The 24,533-nt window shown below is 38.6% G+C and overlaps 2 protein-coding genes across 2 annotated transcripts; both read right to left on the bottom strand.

Moving 5' to 3' along the window:
* Window positions 1-5,008: 5,008 nt before the first annotated feature.
* On the bottom strand, window positions 5,009-5,953 carry LOC100484062 (olfactory receptor 6C74-like). Its single transcript, XM_011218067.2, has one exon. The coding sequence runs from the start codon at window positions 5,951-5,953 to the stop codon at window positions 5,009-5,011; it is 945 nt and encodes a 314-aa protein (XP_011216369.2).
* A 12,468-nt stretch (window positions 5,954-18,421) lies between these two features.
* LOC100483808 (olfactory receptor 6C74) lies at window positions 18,422-19,375 on the bottom strand. Its single transcript, XM_019793857.2, has one exon. It carries the CDS (start codon window positions 19,373-19,375, stop codon window positions 18,422-18,424), a length of 954 nt encoding a protein of 317 aa, XP_019649416.2.
* Window positions 19,376-24,533: the final 5,158 nt, after the last annotated feature.

The following is a 24,533-nucleotide window of genomic DNA, read 5'->3' as shown; positions in this document are numbered from 1 at the left end:
ACTGCAGATAACATGGCCACTGCTTCTCACTGTCTGCCACAATAGATTCAAGCTTCCATGCGACTGCTGGAAGGGACAGAATGGAGTAGGGACAGAATGGAGTAGGGGACTGAATGACATGCAGACAGCAGATAACCTGCTTGCAGCTTTTGCTATGCATCACAATAAACCCTGGGCTCTGTGTGTGCACAGTACAACTGTTTTTCTTGGACAGGACCGTGCTGGGCATGCCACAAGGCTCTCCTCCAGGGGAAGGGAGTAGGTCCACACTTTGCCACAACCTTTAAAACTTGGATTTTTGAATCCCAGACACCAGTCACAGATAAAATACAGGAGATCTGTGGCGCCAGGCCCACCAATGGACCAGGAACAGACAAGTTAAGGGCAGAGAACTGACAGAAGCCCATGACACAGGAGATTGTTTGCTTTTCTGAGAGGGCTGCCTGAACAGTGGTGGCCAGGATTTCCCCTCCCCGGGGACCAGATGGCAGGGTGACACCATATTCCTCCTACCCTTTCCAACTTCCCCTCACTGCCTACCAGCACAGTTGGACTTCAGTGAGAAATGAAACACTTCCAGTGGAGGCTAGAGTCCCCTACACTAAACCCCATCCCCCTACGTCTGGCAGGGCGTCTTTTTACAAGGGCAAGTCAGCTTCTGAGCTAGCCCAGCAGGCCTTTCCCTCAGAAGAGCAGCACTGGCCCCCCACATGTACCAAGTCTACCAGTGAAGAGTGATCCAAAACATCAGGCTCTGGTGGAAATAGGACCAGGCTTGCTTCCTCTTTTTTTCTTTTCTCTTCTTTTCTTTTTCCTTGTTTTTTTTTTTAAATTTTAAAATTTTTTCTCTTTCTTTTTTTATCTTTTATTTTATTATATATATATTTATATATATATATTTCTCTTTATCTTTTTTTGGTATCGGGCTTGTAATTTTTTCTCCATTTGTTGGTTTGTTTGTTTCCTTCTCTTATTGTTCGGATCAGGCTTCCTTTTTTCTTTTTCTTCTTTTCTTCTTTCCATACTCCTTTTTCCTTCTTTCTTTCTTATTCTTCAGAATCACACTTACAGTTTTTTGTTTGTCTGTTTGTTGGCCTTTTTGTCCGTTTTCCTTTTGCCTTGGATCAGGCTTTTTCTTTTTTTCTCTTCCAGGCTTATCTTAACCAACAAATGAAAGCACACCTAGTTAAAGGTCCACACACTCCCCACTCTAAGCAAGGAGCATCTCTGTAGAGGATGGAAAGTGGGAAAAAGCAGCCAAAACACAACAGCAGAGTAAATACAGCATACACCAGAAACACTTCGCACGGTTTTTATTGTTGTTTCTTTTTCTTTCTTTTTTTCTTTTCTGGACAAAATGATGAGACAGAGAAATTCACTCCAAAAGAAAGAATAGGAGGTAGTACTCATAGCAAGGGATTTAATCAACACAGAGATAAGTAGGGGTGCCTGGGCGGCACAGCGGTTAAGCGTCTGCCTTTGGCACAGGGCGTGATCCTGGCGTTCTGGGATCGAGCCCCACATCGGGCTCCTCTGCTATGAGCCTGCTTCTTCCTCTCCCACTCCCCCTGCTTGTGTTCCTTCTCTCGCTGGCTGTCTCTATCTCTGTCGAATAAATAAATAAAATCTTTAAAAAAAAAACAGGGATAAGTAAAATGTCTGAGCTAGAATTTAAAACAATGATTATAAAGATACTAGCTGGGCTTGAAAAAAGCATAGAAGACACAAGATAATTCCTTGCTATAGTGATAAAAAAACTAAAATGTAATCAGGCCAAAATTAAAAATGCTATAACTGAGATGCGGTGGAGGTCAAAAAAATGAGGATGAATGAATCACAAGAGTAAACCAATGATATAAAAGAGAAAATTATGGAAAACAATGAAGCTTAAAAGAAGAGGGAAAGAAAGGGGAGGAGGGTGGGGGAATGGGATAGACCAGTGATGGGTAGTAAGGAGGGCACGTATTGCATGGTGCACTGGGTGTTATACGCAACTAATGAATCATCGAACTTTACATCGGAAACCGGGGATGTACTGTATGGTGACTAACATAATATAATAAAAAATCATTAAAAAAATAATAAATAAATAAATAAATAAATAAATAAATAAATAAATAAATAAAAGGAGAGGGAAAGAATACTATAAGATCATGAAGGTAGACTTTGGGAACTCAGCAATTCCATAAAGCAAAATAATATCTGTATTATAGGAGTCTCAGAAGAAGAAGAGTGGGAAAGGGGAACAGAAGGTTTATTTGAACAAATTAGAGCTGAGAACTTCCCTAATCTGGGGAAGGAAAAAGGCATTCATGTCCAAGAGGCATAGAGAACTCCCCTCAAGATCAACAAAAAAAAGGGTCAACACCTTGACATATGATAATGAAACTTGCAAATGACAAAGATAAAGAGAAAATCCTAAAAGCAGCTCAGGACAAGAGGTCCATAACCTACAAGGGTAGCACACATAAGGCTGGCAACAAAGCTGCCCACAGAGACCTGGCAGGCCAGAAAAACTGGCATGACATAGTCAACATGCTAAAATATGCAGCCAAGGACACTGTATCTAGCAAGGCTGTCATTAAGAATAGAAGGAGAGAGAAAGAGTTTCCAAGACAAAACCTAAAGGAATTCATGAACACTAAATCAGCCCTTCAAGAAATATTAAAGGGGACTGTTTTTTTTTTAATGATTTTTTATTATATTATGTTAGTCACCATACAGTACATCCCCGGATGCCGATGTAAAGTTCGATGATTCATTAGTTGCGTATAACACCCAGTGCACCATGCAATACGTGCCCTCCTTACTACCCATCACTGGCCTATCCCAATCCCCCACCCCCCTCCCCTCTGAAGTCCTCAGTTTGTTTCTCATAGTCCATAGTCTCTCCTGTTTCATTCCCCCTTCTGATTACCCCCCCCCTTCCTTTATCCCTTTCTTCCTAAAGGGGACTCTTTGAGCAGAGAGAGAACAAAAGTAACAAAGACCAGAAGGGAACAGAGACAATCTACAGGAACAGCAGCTCTATAGGAAATACAAGGACACTGTTAATTACTTTGAATGTAAATGAACTAAACGCTCCAAACAAAAGGCACAGGGTATCTGAATGGATTAAAAAACAAGACCCATTAATATGCTGCTTACAAGAGACTCATTTTAGATCCAAAGACACCTCCAGATTGAAAGTGAGAGGGTGGAGATCTATTTGTCATGCTAATGGACATCAAAAGAATGCTGGAGTAGCCATCCTTACATTAGACAAACTAGATTAGTTTCAGGTGTATAATTTAGTGATTCAGCACTTACATACAACACCCTGTGCTCATCACAAGTGCCCTCCTAAATCCCCATCCCCTATTTTACCCATCCCCCATCTTCCTTCTTCCCTCTGGTAACCATCAGTTTGTTCTCTGTAGTTATAAGTCTGTTTCTTGGTTTGCTTATCTTTCTTTTGTCCCCCAAGCCTGTAAATCCACATGAGTGAAATCATATGTATTTGTCTTTCTCTGACTCATTATGCTTAGCATAACATACTCTAGATCCATCCACGTCAGTGCAAATGGCAAGATTTCATTCTCTTTATGGCTGAGTAATATTCCAGTGTGTGTGTGTGTGTGTGTGTGTGTGTGTGTGTGTGTGTGTTTGTGTGTGTGTGTGTATGCCACATCTTCTTTGTCTATTTATTAGTTCATGAACATTAGGGCTCTTTCCATAATTTGGCTATTGATGATAATGTTGCTGTAACATCAGGATATATGTATCCTTTTGAATTACTATTTTTGTATTCTTTGAGTAAATACCCTAGTAGTGCAATTGCTGGATTGTAGAGTAGTTCTAACTTTTTAGGAACCCCTATACTGGTCACTGGAGTGGCTGCACCAGTTTGCATTCCTACCAACAGTGTAAGAGTGTTCCCCTTTTTCCACATCCTCACCAATGCCTATTGTTTGTTACGTTGTCAATCTTTTTAGAGATGTTCCTTCTGAATAAAAAATTCTAGCTGGAAAATAGGTGCAAAACATATACAAAGTTTAAGGATTGAGGTCATGGAAATGTTGGTTTTCAAATAGGTTATCAATCAGAAAATAACAACACAATCAACCAGGAAAGATGTTTTATTTTCATTAATAATGTGAAGAAAATAAGCAAATAACAGGTTCCCCCAACTCAAAACTTTGTAAGAAATTATAGAAATATAATATGTATTCCCTTCCACTGATATATACAAGCATTCTGTGGTAACAGCTTTAGGACAGGAACCAGTCATGAGCGTGAATTATGTGTCTGAGGGCTGGAGCTAGAAAACAATAATTTAGGAAATAGGAACATTGCTCAGACATGGGCTGCTATGGTTATTCCTTCTCCTTAGAGAATGGTCTAAGGCTGAGAATAATTCTGCTTCTCTCCAGCATGGGACTGGATGCATACATATGTAGCTAAGCTAAGGGCCAAGAACAGCATTTAAGAGCACACCTGATGCAAATCATATATATTTGAAGGTGAAGAGTACTATGACCATTAATTTCTTGGGTTAGGCATGGAGGGAATGTGGACCCAAGCACTGGTACTATTTCCATTATTTCCTACTTTCCACAGCCTAATATAAAACTTTCTGTTATTTGAATGTCTAAATGCCTTTTGGTAAATCATTATTAATTCTGTTCAGTCACGTTCATGGATAGAGAGAAGTGAAATAAATGAATAAGTTACTAAATTTTGGAAATCTCAAGCACATGGTTTATATCAGATGGAAGAATAAAAATTCAGTAAAGGATTTTGCAATTAATCAATTGTCATCACTTTGTAGAATATTTAGGGAGAAGATAGCTATGCACAACAAGGGCCTTGAAAAACAGATTCCTACTTTGCTAGGAATGTGCAGAGTTCAAGCGAGGTATGTCAGAGACCCTGCACTATGACTCTGTGGACTGCTACATTGGCCAGAATGAAGACTAATGGTTCTCTGAAGCCTTCCACTCCAGGGCCATGTGGGTTTTCTTTTTTTTTATCTTGATATTTTCATTCCGCACATTGTCTCCCTCAGAGCCCGGTGGACCTTCTTGTTCCGCAGAGTGTAGATGACAGGGTTGAGCAGCGGGGTCACCACCGTGTTCACGAGGGCAGCCTCCCTGTTGGAGTCCAGCCTGTTCATTTGCTTTCGTTTCACATATATAAAGACACAGCTGCCATACATCAGAGAGAGGACTATGAGGTGAGAGGAGCAGGTGGAGAAAGCTTTCTGTTTCTCTCTGGCCGATGGGAATCGCAGGATTGTGACTATTATGTTGCTGTATGCAATGAGGGTTATGAGAAGGGATGTCAAGAGGATAAAGGAAGTGAGGACAAAGGCTAACATTTCAACAGACCTGGTGTCAGAACAGGAGAGATGAATCAGGGGGCTAAGGTCACAGAAGAAGTGGGGGATGACATGGGGGCCACAGAAGGATAACTGGGAAACCTTTACTACCAGACCACTGATGAGAGGGAAGGCTAAAGCGAAGCAGGCAGTGACCAGGAGAAAGCAAGTCTTCAGATTCATGATGGTCGGGTAATGCAGAGGCTTGCAAATGGCCACATACCGATCCAGAGACATCACTGCTATGAGGAAGAAACATGCTGCTCCCAGAAATAAAAAGACAAAAGTTTGTATGAAACAGGAAGGAAAGGAAATGGTTTGCTTGCCTAAGGGAAAGATGACCGGAAACTTAGGAATAATAGCACTTACGACACCACACTCCACAAAGGAGAAAGTGCTGAGGAAAAAGTACATAGGTGTGTGGAGCCGGGAGTCAGCACAGGTGATGGTGACTATGAGGGCATTGCCTATAGTGGATGCCAGGTATGCCAGCAGGTGCACCATGAAGAGGATCTTTCCCAGGTGTTGGATGGCGGGAAACTCCTCCAAGATGAATTCTTGGACAGTTGTAACATTTCCCATTTCCATGGACATCTCATTCTACAACAGAATCACTGCTTGTCTTAACCTAAAATCAGCATGCACAAAAGTTTTAGAGGAGCATGATTAAGTTATTTGGTTATCCAAGAGGATGGCTAGGCTGATAGCAAAATTTAGCTAGTTGGTTTAGCTAGTTGGTTCTTGAATCAGTAGGACCTGAGTTCAATACTAGTTCAATACTGTGTTCTAACTCCTGAGAAATGGGGCATCTTTGGAAAGTTAGTTAGCCTTTGTGAACTTCACTTTCACCCTCTGTAGAATGAAGATGATAAGACCTACCTATTCATATTCTTGTCAGAATAAGATAAAGGGTGTAACTCACTTGGCATATAATGCCAATGTTTCCTATGTATTCCTCAAAGTCTAATTGTAATGTTACGATCATTAATGTAATGCTTATATATCAGTAGGCAGGGTTGTTGATATTTTCATAGTTATACAACGTTATATGGTTTTTAATACTACCAATTTCTAAGTAAGCATAATAGTAATGCTAGTAATATTCCCTTTCAATATTCCTTTTAATAATGTAACACATTCTATGGTACAAGTTATCGTCATCGTGTATTGAGGACTTAAGCTTGGTACTATGCTGGTTACTGAAATTCAGAATTTCTATAGTCTTCACAATAATCATGAGCCCCTTCTTCCACAGATGCAGAAACTGAGCTTTAGAGAGTTCCAGTGATTTTAGGTCACATAGCTGGGACTTTAACCCAAATGCCCAAATCCAGAGCCCTTGCTGTTTACAATACAGTGATACAATATTTTTAAATGGAAAGAAATTTATTGTTGATGGTTTCTCAACCTTAAGTGAGGATTAGCCTTATTTATCTTAATTGTTTCTATCCATACTGAGTATCACTGATGAGTTATTGATCTGTGGAATGACATGGGGCTTAGAGAAGCTCTACTTTACCACAAGCATTTTATAGAAGAGACTGGAGACTAGAGGATGTTAGGGGCTCCCTAACAACATGACATAATTGTAAGGTCTGGGTTTACCATCCCTGCACCCCCTCCAGCCTTCATGCTGTCTTGTGAGGGAGGTGGGAATGACAACAGTTCATAGGAATAACCCACTTAGGGGGATATGCTGGGCATCTAGCACCCACACACTCACTCTTACATCAGTGTTCTCAGTGAGTAACTTCTCTTACAATGGTGTTTGGCTCTAGCATCTCAATGCTAGGCTAAAAGTCTGCTGTGTGGAATACATCACTCTCACTAACTCACCCTGAGCCAGATCCCCTGAAGGGCTGTTCATCAAACCGAACTGCTCACCCCTGAGTGGCACAGCCTGAACAAGCCTCTGCTTCTGTTCCTGTTGACCCCAGTAAGTCCACCAAGTCACCAGGGTCCCTGAGGCCAGGCACACACAGGAGTCACCTCATGGGGGGCAGGACTTCCTCCTCTTGCAGCTATTGTCTTCCAAGAAATCAAGAGCTTGCTGTAGGCTGAAGAGAAAGGAGAGGAGAAGGAAACTCCTTTGTCACGGCCTGTTGTCCCAGAGTGGGGTGAATATGCATCTCATGCTGCCAGTGTTCTGAATGACGAAGTCCTGTTTCCATAGCCCAGAATGTTTCATAGCACAGAAAGGCTACATGGTAGCCTGGACCACTGAAACCCCAGAAAGGAACAGACAGTTTTAAACAATCACATTTCACTGCCCCCAATTCTGAGCTACAGCTGGACTCTCAGACTACATAGGGTTCTGATGAAACATCTGGCTCTGCTTCCCCCAGGGGGTAAAAGCCCACCTACCATGCAACATTGCTGTCCACCTTTGTATACCAGTTAAGGGGAACAGGCAGCTTCTTTTACATGTAGCCCTAAGTGCTGCTGAGACAAGGGTCCTGCTGCAGTGGTCCACGTCATGGGTGCTCCTGCTCCAAGACACCTCTTGCACTGCACTTGCTCCTCTATCCCATCCTCACCTTTCCATGTGGAGAAGCATCCTTGTTTTACTGCATCAGCAATGAGGAGCTGCTGACACACAAGTCTGAGGCTCTGTGATATTTTTCCCAGAAGACTGTATGACCACCAAACAGAATGGACCCAGCCAGTGAGCAGAGAGTTCAGGCCCCCAAACTTTTGTACATGATAAAGAGACAGGGTCAGAAAGTAAAAGCACAGCTGGTCTCCTGGGGGCAGCCAATTGGTCACTGTTGAGAACAAGTTACTTGCGCAACCCTTATATTTATCTCCCATTGTCTGTGGTGACACTGACTCCCTGTTCTCTGCCAAGATTTTTTAAGGAAATTATATGACAATTTCTCAAGGGTTTTTAAAATCCCAAACTGAATGTTGTTACTGATGTGAGGTAAAAGTCCAGACTACAATTTTTTACGTGTGATGTATGCACAGAGGTCAGAGCATAGTTTTTGAAAGAACAGATTTTTATGCTTGAAAGAGCTGGATTATATCCTGGCTTTCATGAGGCTTTTGGGAAGAAACTGAGGAAGTCTATCTTTCTTGGTCAATAATTCTTCACGCTTCCACCAAGGTTATAATTCTTTCATTGCATATTGGCATTTGAAGAATATTTTGTGTTCCCCAATCTCCTCGAAAAAGGAAAATACAGGGGTGCCTGGGTGGCTCAGTCATTGAGCGTCTGCCTTCGGTCCAGGGCATGATCCTGGGGTCCTGGGATCAAGCCCCACATTGGGCTCCCTGCTAGGAGCCTGCTTCTTCCTCTCCCACTCCCTCTGCTTGTGTTCCCTCTCTCGCTGGCTGTCTCTCTGTCAAATAAATAAAAAGAAAGAAAGAAAGAAAGAAAGAAAGAAAGAAAGAAAGAAAGAAAAAGGAAGGAAGGAAGGAAGGAAAGAAGGAAGGAAGGAAGGGAGGAAAAAAAGAAAAGAAAGAAAGAAAGAAAAAGGGAAGTACACATTTTTTTCCCTCTTAACGGAGTAAACAGGAATGCTAGGTGGTTTCTGTAACATCACTAACCAGGAAGGCCCCTCTCTTTTTAAATGAATCTGAGAAGTGGATCCCCAGATTCTTTCTAGATGCAGAAGAGGAAAAGTGATAAATCTAAGGGTGGAGAAGCTGTATCCATAGCAACCATTGGCTTGGAAAAGTGCTGCTTCTCCTCAGTATCTTCGCTGGGATGCTATGGGAGAAGTGACCCATTATTCTGTGGTCTGGTTTCCACCAAAAGTCAGAGAAGGGGACTAAACCCCAAAGTGTATTTGTAGGCAACCCTGAAGCATAAGGTAGCTGGAAATTTGTTCTGCCTGAATCTGCCCCCATCAGTATTGATGTTACATGGTCGAGGCAAGTATTATAGAAACTTTCATGAGTAGTTATGTGGGTCCCACCTTTCCACAAATAGACTAAATCATTTTTATAACATCAGTCCATCTATCACTCTGCTTTCAGTCCAGGCCAAACCTGGACCTCATGGTCATATTCTCAGCTGGCAGTGAGGGAAAATAAAGAGTAATGGTAGATGAGTTACAGAAGCTAGAGCAATGTGAGACTATACATTTAATGCTCAGATAAAGGCTCACTTGCATGGGGTTTTAATTTTATTCAGTGCCAGCTTCATGGTGCAGAAATACCTGTCATACCTGAGCGAGTCCCAGTGGCAAAATGATAGTGAGAAGGTGGGAGGAGAGGGCCTGGCATGTGGTTTGATGGAAAGGCTTACAAAGTGGACACTCAAAGAAATGGGCTGAACTAACTCTACATTGCTTCTCGAGTAAGCGGTGGTGAGTTAGCACCAAGATATGTTTAAAATTTTCCTTAGCCTATGGTTTCTCTTTCCTGGACAGTGCCTTCATGGCTCACCGATACCCACTATTTCTTCCTGATTTTTTTTATGGTTGTAATAGTTTCTTTTTCTTTTTTTTCCCTTGCCACAGAGACATAGCTAGAATGAAATTGCTATGACCAATGTCTAAGAGGATACTGCCTGTGCTCTTCTGGGATTGTGTTAGCTTCCTGTCTCATATTTAGGTTTTTCATCCATTTTGAGTTTATTTTTGTATATGGTGAAAGAAGGTGGTTCAGTTTCATTCTTGTCGTGTTGCTGCTCAGTTTTCCCAACACTATATGTTGAGGGGATATCTTTTCCCTTTGGATATTCTTTCCTGCTTTGTCAAAGATTAACCAACCATATAGCTGTGGGTTCATGCCTGGGTTTTCTATTCTGTTCCATTCATCTATGTGTCTATTTTTGTGCCACCCTGTTTTAATCACTATAGCATTGTAATATGACTTGAAGTTTGGAATTGTGATGGCTCCAGCTCTGCTTTTCTTTTTTATGATTGTTTTCACTATGCAGGGTCTTTTGTGGTCCCATACAAATTTTAGGATTGTTTGTTCTAGCTCTGTGAAAAAATGCTGTTGGTATTTTGATAGGGATTGCACTTAATGTGTAGATTGCTTTGGGTAATAAGGACATTTGAAGAATATTTGTTCTTCTGATCCATGAGTATGGAATGTCTTTCCATTTCTTCATATCCTCTTCAATTTCTTTCATCAGTGCTTTGTAGTTTTCAGAGTGCAAGTCCTTCACTTCTTTGGTTAGGTTTATTCCTAGGTATCTTATTGTTTTTGGTACAGCTATAAATGAGATTTGTTCCTTGATTTCTCTTTATGCTGCTTCATTATTGGTGTCTAGAAATGCCACAAATTTCTGTACATTAATTTCATATCCTGTGACTTTACCGAATTCGGGTATCAGTTCTAGCAATTTTTGGGTAGAGTCTTTTGGGTTTTCTGTATAAATATCATGTTACTTGCAAATAGTGAAAGTTTGACTTCCTTGCCAATATGGATGCCTTTTATTTCTTTTTGTTGTCTGATTGCTGAAGCAGGACTTCCAGTACCATGTTAAATAATAGTGGAGAAAGTGGACTTCCTTATCTTGTTCCTGACTGTAGAGGAAAAGTTCTCATTTTTGTTACTCATTGAGGTTGATATTAGCTGTGGGTTTTTCATATATGGCCTTTATAATGCTGATGTTATGTTCCCCCTCTAAAGCAACATGTTGAGGGTTTTTCTTATGAATGGATATATACTTTGTCAAATGCTTTTTCTGCATCTATTGAGAGGATCATATGGTTCTTACCCTTTCTTTTATTAATGTGGTGTATCACATTGATTTTTGAATATTGAACCACCCTTGCAGTCCAGGAATAATTGCCACTTGATCATGGTGAATGATTCTTTTAATGTACTGTTGGATTTGGTTTGCTAGTATTTTAATGAGAATTTTTTTATTATGTTCAGTTAGCCAACATACAGTATTTTTACATCCATGTTCATCGGGTATATTGGCCTGTAGTTCTCTTTTTTAATGTAGTCTTTGTCTAGGTTTGGTATCAGAGTAATGCTGGCCTCATGGAATGAATTTGGATGTTTTCCTTTTTTTTTTTTTTTAATACTTTGAGAAGAATGGGTATTAACTCTTCTTTAAATGGTAGAATTTGGTAGAATTTGCCTGTGAAGCCATCTGGCCGTTATTGCCTTTCATATATCCCAGAAAGAGTGCTGCGGAAACCTCTAACTCAGAACTACCAGATTTTTAAAAATAGCTCCAAAAGGAAAAAAAAATAAAAAATAAAAAAATAAAGTCTGTTCCCTTAACCAAAAAACTGGGTGAAGAATGTCCTAATAACGAATTTTTTTCAATAGTAACCCTACTCCAGCCAAACACCAACAGAAAAACCATACCTTTTTCTAGTGGTTGAACAGGGATTTTATCTTCCCTACCCATTCACGATAAAAAATAAAAATAAACTCTCAATAAGCTAGGAGTAGAGGGGAACTACCTCAACTTAATAAAGAGTATCTACAAAACCTTAGAGGTAACATCATATTTAATGATAAAAGACTGAAGGTTTCCTCTCTAAGATAAGGAACAAGACAACTCTGGAAGTTTAGCCTCTTCAGTAAGGCAAGAAAAGAAAAAAAATGTGTACAGATCAGAAAGGAAGATATAAAACCATCCCTTTTGGCAGATGATATGAATACTTAGAAAACCCCAAACAACATACAAAAATAGTCCTAGAATTAATAAGTGATTTCAGTAAGGTCATAGGTTACAAAATCAACACCAAAAAAAAAATCACATATACTAACTAAAAACTTATGGAAACCTAAATTAAAAATACATTACACTTGCAGTAACTTCAAAGGAAATACGTGGGTATAAATCTAACAAAATATGCACAGAATCTATATGTGGAGAGCTACAGAACTATAATGAGAGAAATCAAAGAAGGCTAGATAAATGGGGAAAGAAAGTGTGCATGAATTGGAAGACTCAGAATAGTTAAGATGTCAGTTCTCTTCAAATTGATAAACAGGCTTCATACAGTTTCTAACAAAATCCCAGCAGTTTTTTTTTTTTTAAAGTAAACTCTATGCCCAACGTGCAGGTTGAACTTATAACCCCAAGATCAAGAGTCGCATGATCTACCAACTAAACCAGCCACCCTCCCCACACCCAGCAAAGTTTTTGTAGACATAGACAAGCTTATTCTAAAATTTATATGGAAAGGCATAGGCCCTTAATCTTTGTTTTTTGAGGGTTTTTTTTTTATGGTCAGTTAGCCAACATATAGTACATCATTAGTTTTTGATGTAGTGTTCAATGATTCATTAGTTGTGTATAATACCCAGTGCTCATCACAACACATGCCCTCATGAATACCCATCACCCGGTTACCCCATCTTCCCACTCCCCTCCCTTCTGAAACTCTCAGTTAGTTTCCCAGAGTCCAGAGTCTCTCATGATTTATCTCCCTCTCTGATTTCTTCCCCTTCAGTTTTCCCTCCCCTCCTCTATGGTCCTCTGTGCTATTCCTTATGTTCCATATATCAGTGAAACCATATGATAATTGTCTTTCTCTGCTTGACTTATTTCACTTAGCATAATCTCCAGTTCCATCCATGTCAATGCAAATGGTGGGTATTCATCCCTTCTGATGGCTGAGTAATATTCCATTGTATATATGGACCACATCTTCTTTATCCATTCATCTGTTGAAGGGCATCTCAGCTCCTTCCACAGTTTGGCTATTGTGGACATTGCTGCTATGAATATTGGGGTACACGTGCTCCTTCTTTTCACTACATCTGTATCTTTGGGGTAAATACCTAGTAGTGCAATTTCTGGGTCATAGGGTAGCTCTATTATTAAATTCTTGAGGAACCTCCATACCGTTTTCCAAAGTGGCTGTACCAGCTTGCATTCCCACTAACAGTGTAGGAGGGTTCCCTTTTCTCCACGTCCTCACCAACATTTGTTATTTCCTGCCTTGTTAATTTTGCCATTCTAACTGGTATAAAGTTGTATCTCATTGTGGTTTTGATTTGAATTTCCCTGATGGCTGGTGATTTTGAACATTTTTTCATGTGTCTGTTAGCCATTTGTGTGTCTTCTTTGGAGAAGTGTCTATTCATGTCTTCTGCCCATTTTCTGACTGGATTATTTGTTTTTTGGGTGTTGAGTTTGAGAAGTTCTTTGAAAGAATTAATAATATTAATAAACCTCTGGTCAGACTTATCCAAAAGAAAAAAGGAAAGAACACAAATCAATAAAATCATGAATGAAAGGGAAGAGATAATGACTAATATCAAGGAAATAGAAACAATTATTAGAAATTATTACCAGCAACTATATGCCAACAAATTAAGCAACCTTAATCTTTGAAAAAGAAGAAGAAAGTAGGAGTAGTGACTCTATGCAACATTAAATCTTATTATACAGTTATAGTAATCAGACAGTGTGGTGTGAAGGAGGGATACATATAGATTAATGGAACAGAACAAATAAACCAGAAATAGATCTACACAAATATGCCCAACTGATTTTTGACAAAGGTACTAAAAAAATTCAGTGGAGGAAAGATAATTTTTTCAACAAATGGTGCTGGAGTAATTAGACATCCACATGCAAAAACAGAAAAAAGAGAGAAAGAGGAGAACAAAAGAAAACCTCAACCTAAGTCTGAAAACTTAAAACAAAATAAACAATAAAAACTAACTCAAAATGGATCCCAGACAAACACAAAACTATTAATAATTTTTAGGAAAAAAATAGGAACTACAGGATCTAAGGCTAGGCAAAGATGTCTCAGACTTGACACCAAAAGTATGATTCATAAAAGGAAAAACTGGAAATTAGACCACATCAGAATTTTAAAAACTTTTGTTCTGTGAAAGTGTATGCAAAGAGGATAAAAAGACAAGCTATGGACTGGGAGAAAATATTTGCAACCCACATTTTTGACAGAAGACTTACATCTGGAATATATAAAGACCTCTTAAAACTCAACAGTAAGATAAAATAATAATAATAACCCAATCAGAATATAAGCAAAGGAATGAACAGGCATTTCACCTAAAAGGTACACAAATACCATTTAAGCAAATGAAAGACATTCAATATCATTAGTCACCAGGGAAATGCAAATTAAAACAGCAATGAAATGTTAGTATACACTTACCAGAGTGGTTAAAAACATAGTGATAAGACCAAATATTTTTGAGGATGCTGAGAAACTAGACCACCTATATACTGCCAGTGGGAATATAAATTGGTACGAGCACTGTCAGAAATTATTTGACAGTTTCCTATGAAACTAAACATGTAACTACCATACAACCCAGCAATTGCATGTTTGGGTGCTTATCCCAAAGAAATGAAAACCTGTGTTCACACAAAAAACCTGTACACAAACATTAATGTTCATAGTAGCTTTACTTGCAAAAGCCAAAAACTGGAATCAGCCCATATGTCCTTTAACAGGTGAATAAACACATCATACTATCCACAACATTGCCTACTATTCAGCAATAAAAAGGAATGAAATATTGATATGTGCAATAGTTTAGATGAATCTCAAGGGAATCGTACAGAGTTAAAAAAAAAAAGAGGTTACATATCATATGATTCCATTTGTATAACAGTTTTGAAATGAGAACATTTTAGGAACTGAGGATGTGGGATGCCTGGCTGGCTCAGTTGGTACAGCATGTGGCTTTTGATCTCCAGGTAGTGGGTTCAAGACCCACATTAAGCACAGAACTTATTTAAAAACAAAAGAAAAGAAATTGAAGATGTTTCCTCAGGGGTGGGAGGGTGAAGTAAGTATATTTGTTGAAAGGCAACAGGAGGGATCTTTGTGGTGCTGGAAATGTCCAGTATCTTGACTGTGGTGGTAGATACATGAACCAAGACGTGATAAAATTGTATAGGGGTAAACACACATACAAAGGTACAAGTAAAACTGGAGAAATCTGAAAAAGATTAGTGGATTGTATTAGTCAATATTCTGATTGTGATATTAAACTATAATTTTGCGAAATGTTACCATTGCAGGAAAATGAGCAGAGTGTACACGGATCTTCCTATTTCTTACAACTGCATGTGAATCTACAGTTATTTCAATAAAAATTTCAATTAAAGAAGAAAAGGATAGTTTGGGAGGTTTGAGTGATGGTGTTTCATAAACAGTAGTACATTCCCTGATTTTTCAAAAAATGGATGTTTAATTTCTAATTGTGGTGAAACAAAAATAGTAATGCTAAATGCTTATAAAAATGCAAAGAAACTGGGTCACTCATGCATTGCTAATGGGAATGTAAAATGGTATAATCACTCTGGAAAACAGTTTGTCAGATTCTTACAAAACTAAATGTGCAACTACCATACAACCTAGCAGTTGTGTTCTTAGGCACATATCCCAGGGAAATGAAATCTTATATTCATACAAAAACCTGTACATGAATGTTCAGAAAAGCTTTATTTGTAATAGCTAAAAACTGGAAATGGGACATCAGGAAGATGGCAGAATAGGAGACCTCTGGCTCTCCCCCTCCTTCCACAGACACCCTGAATAAACAGCTACACGCAGATCAATTCCCTCTGAAAGATATCCAGAAACTAGATGAGACTCGCCTACAATACCATGCAACTGAGAAAATAGCCACATCAAAATAGATGGGAAAAGATGAGACACTCTCACCATAAAACCCTCTCCACACAGCACCTTACAATCAGGTGAGAACCCGCAACTCTCAGCTTTTCCCAGAAGAGCAAAGGGCTTACACCACACATCTGGTGCCTCAATTTATAGGGCTGACAACCAAAGGGTTGGCTCCTAACTTCCCTGTTTCTAGGAGCTGACAGGCCCACCACAGACTAAAATCAGAGACTGGTATTAATGCAGCACACAAAAACTTTCCTCAGCTATTCCCCGTGGGTCAGCATAGAGCAAGCAGGCAAAAATGGCCAGCTCTCAGTTTCTCCAGAGAAGGGATTAGACTATACATCTAAAGCCTCAACTTTCCCAGCTGCTACTTTGAGGGTCTGGCTTCTAAGTAGCCTGCATCTGGGAACTGACAGACAGGAAGTCACTATACTCCAGTGGCCATTTTCTGGAGCTCCTTCTCCCTTGGCTTGCTCCAGAGATAGAACCAAGCCTCCAGCTAACCTGCCTGTCTCTAAGAGCCAGTGGGCCTCAGCATTCTTTAGGCCCTTGGGGATGACAGACAGTAAAGCAACAGTTTTAAAGAGTGTGTGGTCTAAATGAGAGTGTAGCCATTTGCCACAGGGCCTCTTCCCAACTCAGCACACAGTGAGTAGGGAATTCACTCTCTCAGCTGCTCACTGAGAAGAGAAGGAATTGGACCACACATCTAGCCTTCCCCACCTTTCCAGCTTCTGCTAGAAAGACTAGCCTCTATCCTACCTGTCTCAGGGACTGACAAGGTTTGGCATACCTTAGTCTCCTGGGGCATACTAAAAACAAAGATGGTGGTTTGAAGGAGCACAAAGATTTGAGGAGTACCCAAATCTCCGACTAGGCTGACTGGTGAGGTTCATCTCCTGCACTAGTCTGGCTCATGAGGCCAGGCTGCAAAAAATGGCAGAGGTGGCTATTTTATCTAATGTACAGGAACCAGAAACACAGGGAACTCCTGCTTTTAGATGAGGCTCAGAAATTATCTTCTTTGGAGAAAGAAGGGACACAGACACAGCTTCTTTGGAAGATCATAACCCTCAGGACACTTTATAATCAAACCATTCCCAGGCAAAAAATATAAATCACCCAATATTCTTTGACAGTCTAAAATTCTTCCTAGTCAGATTATGCCTTGAATATAAGTAATTCTCAAATCAAGCAGGAAAGGAACATATGCACTCAAATCGGACATACTGAAAATCAAATGCACAGCACACACGTGTTGTATCAGATGTGACAGGAACTACTTCCCATTAGGGCCAATTGTCTTCATGTGGGAGCTGCTTCCTCCATGAACCTACAAACATAATAACTGACCCAATTTTAATCCATTTTTTAAATTATCAATGCACTCATTTTCCTTTTAAACTTTCCTAATTTTGAGTTTTGTTAGTTTTTGCTGCATAGAGGGTCAACCATAATTTAGCTTAACCTGGAAGACAGTGGCAGCTCCCACACCTAAAGTCACATTAGGAGTAAATATCTCTTATGTGTTGGAGAGAATTTGGTAGTGCGATCACCTACCTTTCAGCGACGTATTGGGGTCAGGGCTTGGCAACATCAATTACAGGGAAAAAAACTGAACAAATTTAAAAGTTTTGGGGTGTGTGGGTGGCTCAGTCAGTTAAGCATCTGCCTTCAACTCAGGTCATGACCCGGGGATCGAGCCCTGCTTTGGGCTCCCTGCTCAGAGGAGAGCCTGCTTCTCCCTCTCCTCCTTGCTCGTGCTCTCCCTCACTACTATCCCTGTTTCTCTCTCATAAATAAATAAATAAATAAATAAATAAATAAATAAAACCTTTAAAAACCTTTTTAAAGTTTTGAATTTTATTTATATTTCAAGAATGAGTTAAAGACAATTTTATTAATAATATTAGATACAGCTGGAAGATGACAAAATCAAAGCACCCATCCTAACCACATGGAGTTAAACTGAGCTGTTTATACCTCTAAAACCAATTGACCCAAAGAAAGAACCAGCTTACTGCTGGCTCATTTACATAAAAGATACAATTCATGAAATACCATTAATTTTCATTAGGCTATAATACTATGACTTTATATAATTTCAGAACAATTTGTTTTTAAAATTTCAAACCCTGAATATATAAAATGGTAGTGGTTTCTATTTTATCTTGGGTATATGAAAGCATAAGAATGTACCATGAACAGTAATTATTACTATCTGATTGGCAACTTTCTTATTCTAAAAGACCTGGTATTATGTGATTTATGTATACTAGGCTCTATAAATGTTGTTTTAATTGAATTCATAAAAGACCACCGAGTAGAAAATCAAGGAAGATATTCTTTAGCACAACATAGAGGACTAAGAGGAATTTTCAAATAGTGAAAAGTATTGCATTGCAAAGTAAGATTGTACCCATCCAGATAAAAATTAGCATAAGCTAGATCACCATATGTAGAATTCTATAGAAAAGATTTCTTCAATCATGGGAAATTGAACTAGAAGATCCACTTACCCTCCAAAGCTCTGTTTCTGCAACCTCACCCTGGACACAGCATCCCTCAGAGCCCGGTGGACCTGCTTGTTCCGCAGAGTGTAGATGACAGGGTTGAGCAGCGGGGTCACTACCGTGTTCACAAGGGCAGCCTCCCTGTTGGAGTCCAGCCTGTTCCTTTGCTTTGGTTTCACGTATATAAAGACACAGCTGCTGTACATCAGAGAGAGGACAATGAGGTGAGACGAGCAGGTGGAGAAAGCTTTCTGTCGCTCCCTGGCTGATGGGAGTCGCAGGACTGTGACTATTATGTTGCTGTATGCAATGAGGGTTATGAGAAGGGATGTCAAGAGGATAAAGGAAATGAGGACAAAGGCTAACATATCAACAGACCTGGTGTCAGAACAGGAGAGATGAATCAGGGGGCCAACGTCACAGAAAAAGTGGAGGATGACATGGGGGCCACAGAAGGATAACTGGAAAACCTTTACTACCAGACCAGTGATGAGAGGGAAGGCTAAAGCGAAGCAGGCAGTGACCAGGTGGAAGCAAGTCTTCAGGTTCATGATGGTCGTGTAATGCAGAGGCTTGCAAATGGCCAGGTATCGATCCAAGGACATTACAGCCATGAGGAAGAAAATTATTGACCCAAAAAACAGAAAAGAAAAGGCTTGTATGAGACAAGCAGTAAAGGAAATTGTTTGCCTTCCGGAAAGAAAGATGGACAGCAGTTTAGGAATAACTGTGGTGATAAAACAGCATTCAGAGAAGGAGAAAGTGCTGAGTAAAATATACATTGGTGTCTGGAGGCGATGGTCAACCCAAGTGATGATGATGATTACCACATTTCCTGTGATAGAGGCCAGGTATGCCAGCAGATGCACCAGGAAGAAGATGTTCCCCAGGTACTGAATGGCAGGAAACCCTTCCAGAATGAATTCTTGGATTGTTGTCTCATTCCTCACCTCCATAGTGATCTCCATTTCTCTGTCATCAACTCTGTTGGACCTGTTAAACAGAAAACACTATCACCAAAGAATAAAAAATTTAATTGATGGCCACAATTAAAAAAACAAATGCTACTTGCAGCTACAATTCTGAATGAGGAATCACTTTACATCATTTAAATGCTGTATTATAAATTATTTTGAACTTTTCTATTATTAAATTGTAAAAATTGAAGGTTTATTGTTAATTTTTAAAAAATAATTTTTAATGTGCAATGTAACTTTCCTAGAAAATAATATCTTTGAATAATAGTCCATAAGGTAAACAATGTAAAATAAAAAATATTCTTTGCAGATAACATATAAAACAGATAACAATGAAGGCTGTCATCCCACAGAGAATATTTTTATGGGGTCACGGTCTTAATTTCTATAGTTCAGGTAGCATATGCAATATATAAAGCCTTCCAACGTACTGACTTTAGCCTTCTGGAAAAAGAAAGTGTGGGGGGGGGCATTTTCCTATTAGCATGTTCCAAACCAGTTATTTTCCGGAAGTTGGTTCATCCTGAGTTCTTTACCCAAAACTTCAAGACTGAGCAGGAAATCTAGTTTATCACAGTATCTTATAACTACCCAGTCCTTGGGTTTAAGAGAAACCATGTCTAAAAATGGGGATGAGGGATGGTTGCATGACTTGGTTGTTCAAAATCAATTAATAAACACTTAATGAGTGCATCAGTTTCCCTCTCACTACACACCGGGCAGAACAGATTTTCCTTCTGCTATTAGTCATGAATTACCTTTCAACATTGTTTTCTGGGAATATTTTTGTTACACTGGAAGATTTCAGTGTGGTGGAATTACACCTATATTCCTATTGCAATCACTACAGGAACATTCATTTTTTATTTTTTTTAAAGATTTTATTTATTTATTTGAGAGAGAGAGAGAATGAGAGAGCATGGGGGGTGGGGGCGGCAGAGGGAGAAGCAGAATCCCTGCTGAGCAGGGAGCCAGATGTGGGATTCCATCCCAGGATCCTGGGATCATGACCTGAGTCAAAGGCAGACGCTTACTCCACTGAGTCACCCGGGCACCCTAGGAACATTCATTTTTTTAAAAACGCTTATGCCTAGCTAAAAGTTGGATGAATTGACATGTAATCTTTGGGAAAGGAGTATGGGCATCTGTTGGAAATCAGTGACCTAGTAAGTAAGCCACCATGATTAAGTTGTATTTTACTTAATTCTTTGACTTAGTTAAAACTATTACATTAACTATGCATGATTCACAATACAAACTTAAACATAACCAGTATCTGCTTTAAATATTTGACTTGTTAGATTCCAAGTTATTCCCATGATCAAGTACTCACCAAGAAGCAGCTCACAGGAAACAGAGCTTCTTTGACAATGTGCTTTTTCTTCTTCCAACAAACCAGGATCTTTCTCCTAAGCTAATGGGGGGGGGGCACGAAGAACACTCTTAATTGAGATGTAATTTTTTGAACTACTAAAGAAATCAATGAATGCCTATGTCTTAAATTAATAGGAAATTTTTTTTTAAAGATTTTATTTATTTATTCAACAGAGATAGAGACAGCCAGCGAGAGAGGGAACACAAGCAGGGGGAGTGGGAGAGGAAGAAGCAGGCCCACAGCAGAGGAGCCCGATGTGGGGCTCAATCCCGTAACGCCGGGATCACGCCCTGAGCCGAAGGCAGACGCCCAACCGCTGTGCCACCCAGGCGCCCCAAATTAATAGGAAATTATTAAGGCTAATTTTTTTTTTCATGGAAGACAGAGATTTCTAAACTCTGGAAGATTACCAGTCATAGTTTTCCCTTATGGCAATTGGACTGATAAATCTTAGATCAAGACAATAGAAACTGCTGCAAATATGCACGAGAATTTCCTGATGTAACCATTTAAAATTCCTGAACATATTTATATCCATTCGATGGGATACGATGACACAGTCCATCATGAACTTCAAACTTGGTGGGTTGTGCATCCATAACAGAAGAGAGTCAGGAAGAAGAAACAACAAAGGTCATTTTCCTTTGAACCCTGTTGCTAGTCACTTTCCCATCAACCAGTTGCTCCCCACCTTCAAAGTAGGTGAGGGTCACTGCAGTCATAAATGAGAATACATTCAAGTACTCTGATGATGTATTTACCACAGGGTTATTTACCATGCCCGATGAGGACACACAGGGTCCAAAAGGACAAACCTCTGGAACATTCAAGATTCATTAGAGGAGTACAAAAAAAGAGAGCAGGAACTTAAATCACAACATAGTCCCAGAGGACATTTAATTGGTCATATTTAGAAATGAGAAATTTCAGCAGAAACATACCATAATTACCATTTCACTGCATACGATAGCATACTACCACCATTGTCAATAGCCTATGCAGTCCTTTGTACAAGTCCTCAAAGGTATATTTGCAATGAGTGCCCTAGAGTTGCAAAATTTACAAAATCCTGAATTACATATGTCAAGAAAGACAAGCTTAGACAACAGAAATACTTTTTTACAACTGTCCTTCCTTTTTTCTCCTCTTTAACCTGGTATTTTCTTTAATGAGGTATAATTTACACACTGTAAAACACAAAAATTTTAATTACAGGTTGATAATCTTCTACATATGTAAACAGCCATGTAACTGCTACCAAACCAAACTATAAAATATTCCCATCTCATCACAAGTTTCCTTGTGCCCCTTGCCAGTCAATAGCCCACACCAAGAGAAAACAACTAAGAACTACTTTTATTTCTGTCATCAAAATTTACTTTTGCCACTTCTTGAAATTCATTTATATGGAACACAGCATGTGTCTGGCTTTATTTTTCCACAGATTTCTCAGAGTTTTCCACTCTGTCTCATGAACCAATGATTTATTCTTTTATATTGCTTTGTAGTAGGTCATTACCTATGTATACCACAGTTTTCCATTCTTCCACTGAAGGACATTTGTGTCCTTTCCAGTTCAGGGCTACTATGAATAAAGACATTATGAATATTCCTCTAAAGTCTTTTTGAAGATGGCATTCATTTCTCTTGAGTATATGATTTAGAGTGAAAGTACTGAGTTAATTACAGAATAGGCCTTAGCACCATAAGATATTGCAAAACAAGGTCCAAAATTGGATTTAGGCTCTCAATAGCAATGCATGAGAATTTAAAATGCTTTTTATTATCACATTGGTCTTGTAAGTAATTTTTAATTTGACACATCCTCTGTAAATTGGTTCAGCCACTATGGAAAACAATATGGAGGTTCCTCCAAAAATTAAAAATAGAACTACCATATGATCCAGAAATCCTACTTCTGAGTACAATGAATCATGGAACATTGTATCAAAAGCTAATGGTGTACTGTATGGTGACTAACATAATAAAAAATAATAATAATAAGATATTAAAAAAAGAAATGAAAATGGGATATTGAAAGATATCTACACTCCCATGTTTACCATAGCATTATTCACAATAGCCAAGATATGAAAACAGCCATCAGTGGATGAATGGGTAAAGAAGACATCATATATATTATATATGTATTGTATATATTAATAATATATTATACATAATGTATGCATATATACATGTATATATAATGTATACATATATAATACATATACATTATATATAATTATATATGATATAATGTATATAATATATATAATGTAATATTATTCAGCCATGAGAAAGAACGAAATCCTGACATTTCTGACAACATGGATGGTCCTAGAGGATATTATGCGAAGAGAAATAAGTCAGAGAAAGATAAATAATATGTGATATCTCTTTTTTTCTTATCAGTCTTGTTAAGAGTTTAACAATTTTATGAGTCACTTCAAAGAACCAACTTTTTCTTTAATTTTTTATCTTGTTTGTTTTCTATTCCATTGGTTTATATATATTTGCATTTGTGTTTATATGAATTCACACTTACGTGCATACTTTAGTTATAATTTCCTTTTACTTTCCTACCCTTTAAAACTGAATATCTAAATGATTAATTTTATACACTTTTTTCTATTATAAGCATTAATGCTATGAAGTTTCCTCTAAGCATGGCTTAAGGCTGCATTTCACAAATTTTAGTATGTTGTGTTAATATTTTTTCACCCAAATATTTTCAGATTTTCTTAGTAATATTTTCTGTAATCCAAGAGTGATTTAGAAATGTATTTTTATATCCAAGTATTGAGGAATTTCCTAGATAAATTATCATAATTGATTTCTTATTTAATTCAATTATGATTGGTAAACATATTCCGTATATTTTCAGCCCTTTAAAATGTTTTGAGATTTATTTTATAACCCAGCATAAAATATATCTTGAAATTTCTTTTTTTTTTTGTAGTTTCGAGTTTTTATTTAAATTCCAGTTAGTTAACATACAGTGTAATATTAGTTTTAGGAGAATGGTGATTCATCACCTACATATAACACCCAGTGCTCATCACAAGTGCCCTTCTGTAGGTTTGCTAGTGATTAATTCTTTAATTGTTTGTATGCCTCCATTTTTGAAAGACACTTTCACAGGTATAGAATTCTAGGTTGGCAGATTTTTTTCACAGTCCTTTAAAAGTCCTTGTATCATTGTATTCTCATTTACTTATTTTTTTCCAACTAACATCTTTTTTATATCTTATTTTATTTAAATTCAATTAGTTAACATATAGTGTATCATTAGTTTCAGATGTAGAGTTCAGTTATTCATCAGTTGCGTATAACACCCAGTGCTCATTACATCACATGCCCTCCTTAATGCCCATCACCTAGTTACTCCATCCCCCCACCCACCTCCCCTCCAGCAACCCTCAGTTTGTTCCCTATAGTTAAGAGTCTCTTATGGTTTGTCTCCCTTTCTGATTTCATCTTATTTTTCCTTCCCTTCCCCTATGATCCTCTGTTTTGTTTCTTAAATTCCACATGACTGAAACTATATGACAGTTGTCTTTTTCTGGTTGACTTATTTCACTTAGCATAATACCCTCCAGTTTCATCCATGTCCTTGTAAATGGTAAGATTTCATCCTTTCTGATGGCTGAGTAATATTCCACTGTGTGTGTGTGTGTGTGTGTGTGTGTGTATACCAGATCTTCTTTATCCATTCATCTGTTGATGGACATCTTCCAAAGAGGATTCTATGTTATCTTTATC

The sequence above is a fragment of the Ailuropoda melanoleuca genome, chromosome 6 (genome assembly GCF_002007445.2).
Source record: "Ailuropoda melanoleuca isolate Jingjing chromosome 6, ASM200744v2, whole genome shotgun sequence".
Classification (NCBI taxonomy): Eukaryota; Metazoa; Chordata; class Mammalia; order Carnivora; family Ursidae; genus Ailuropoda; species Ailuropoda melanoleuca.
The sequence above is the reverse complement of the archived record's forward strand: the minus strand, read 5'-3'. Positions and strand labels throughout refer to the sequence as shown.

Bases quoted from the DNA above. Each gene is read 5' to 3' on its own strand.
- LOC100483808 (XM_019793857.2), bottom strand. From the start codon at position 19,375: ATGGAGGTGAGGAATGAGACAACAATCCAAGAATTCATTCTGGAAGGG.
- LOC100484062 (XM_011218067.2), bottom strand. From the start codon at position 5,953: ATGTCCATGGAAATGGGAAATGTTACAACTGTCCAAGAATTCATCTTG.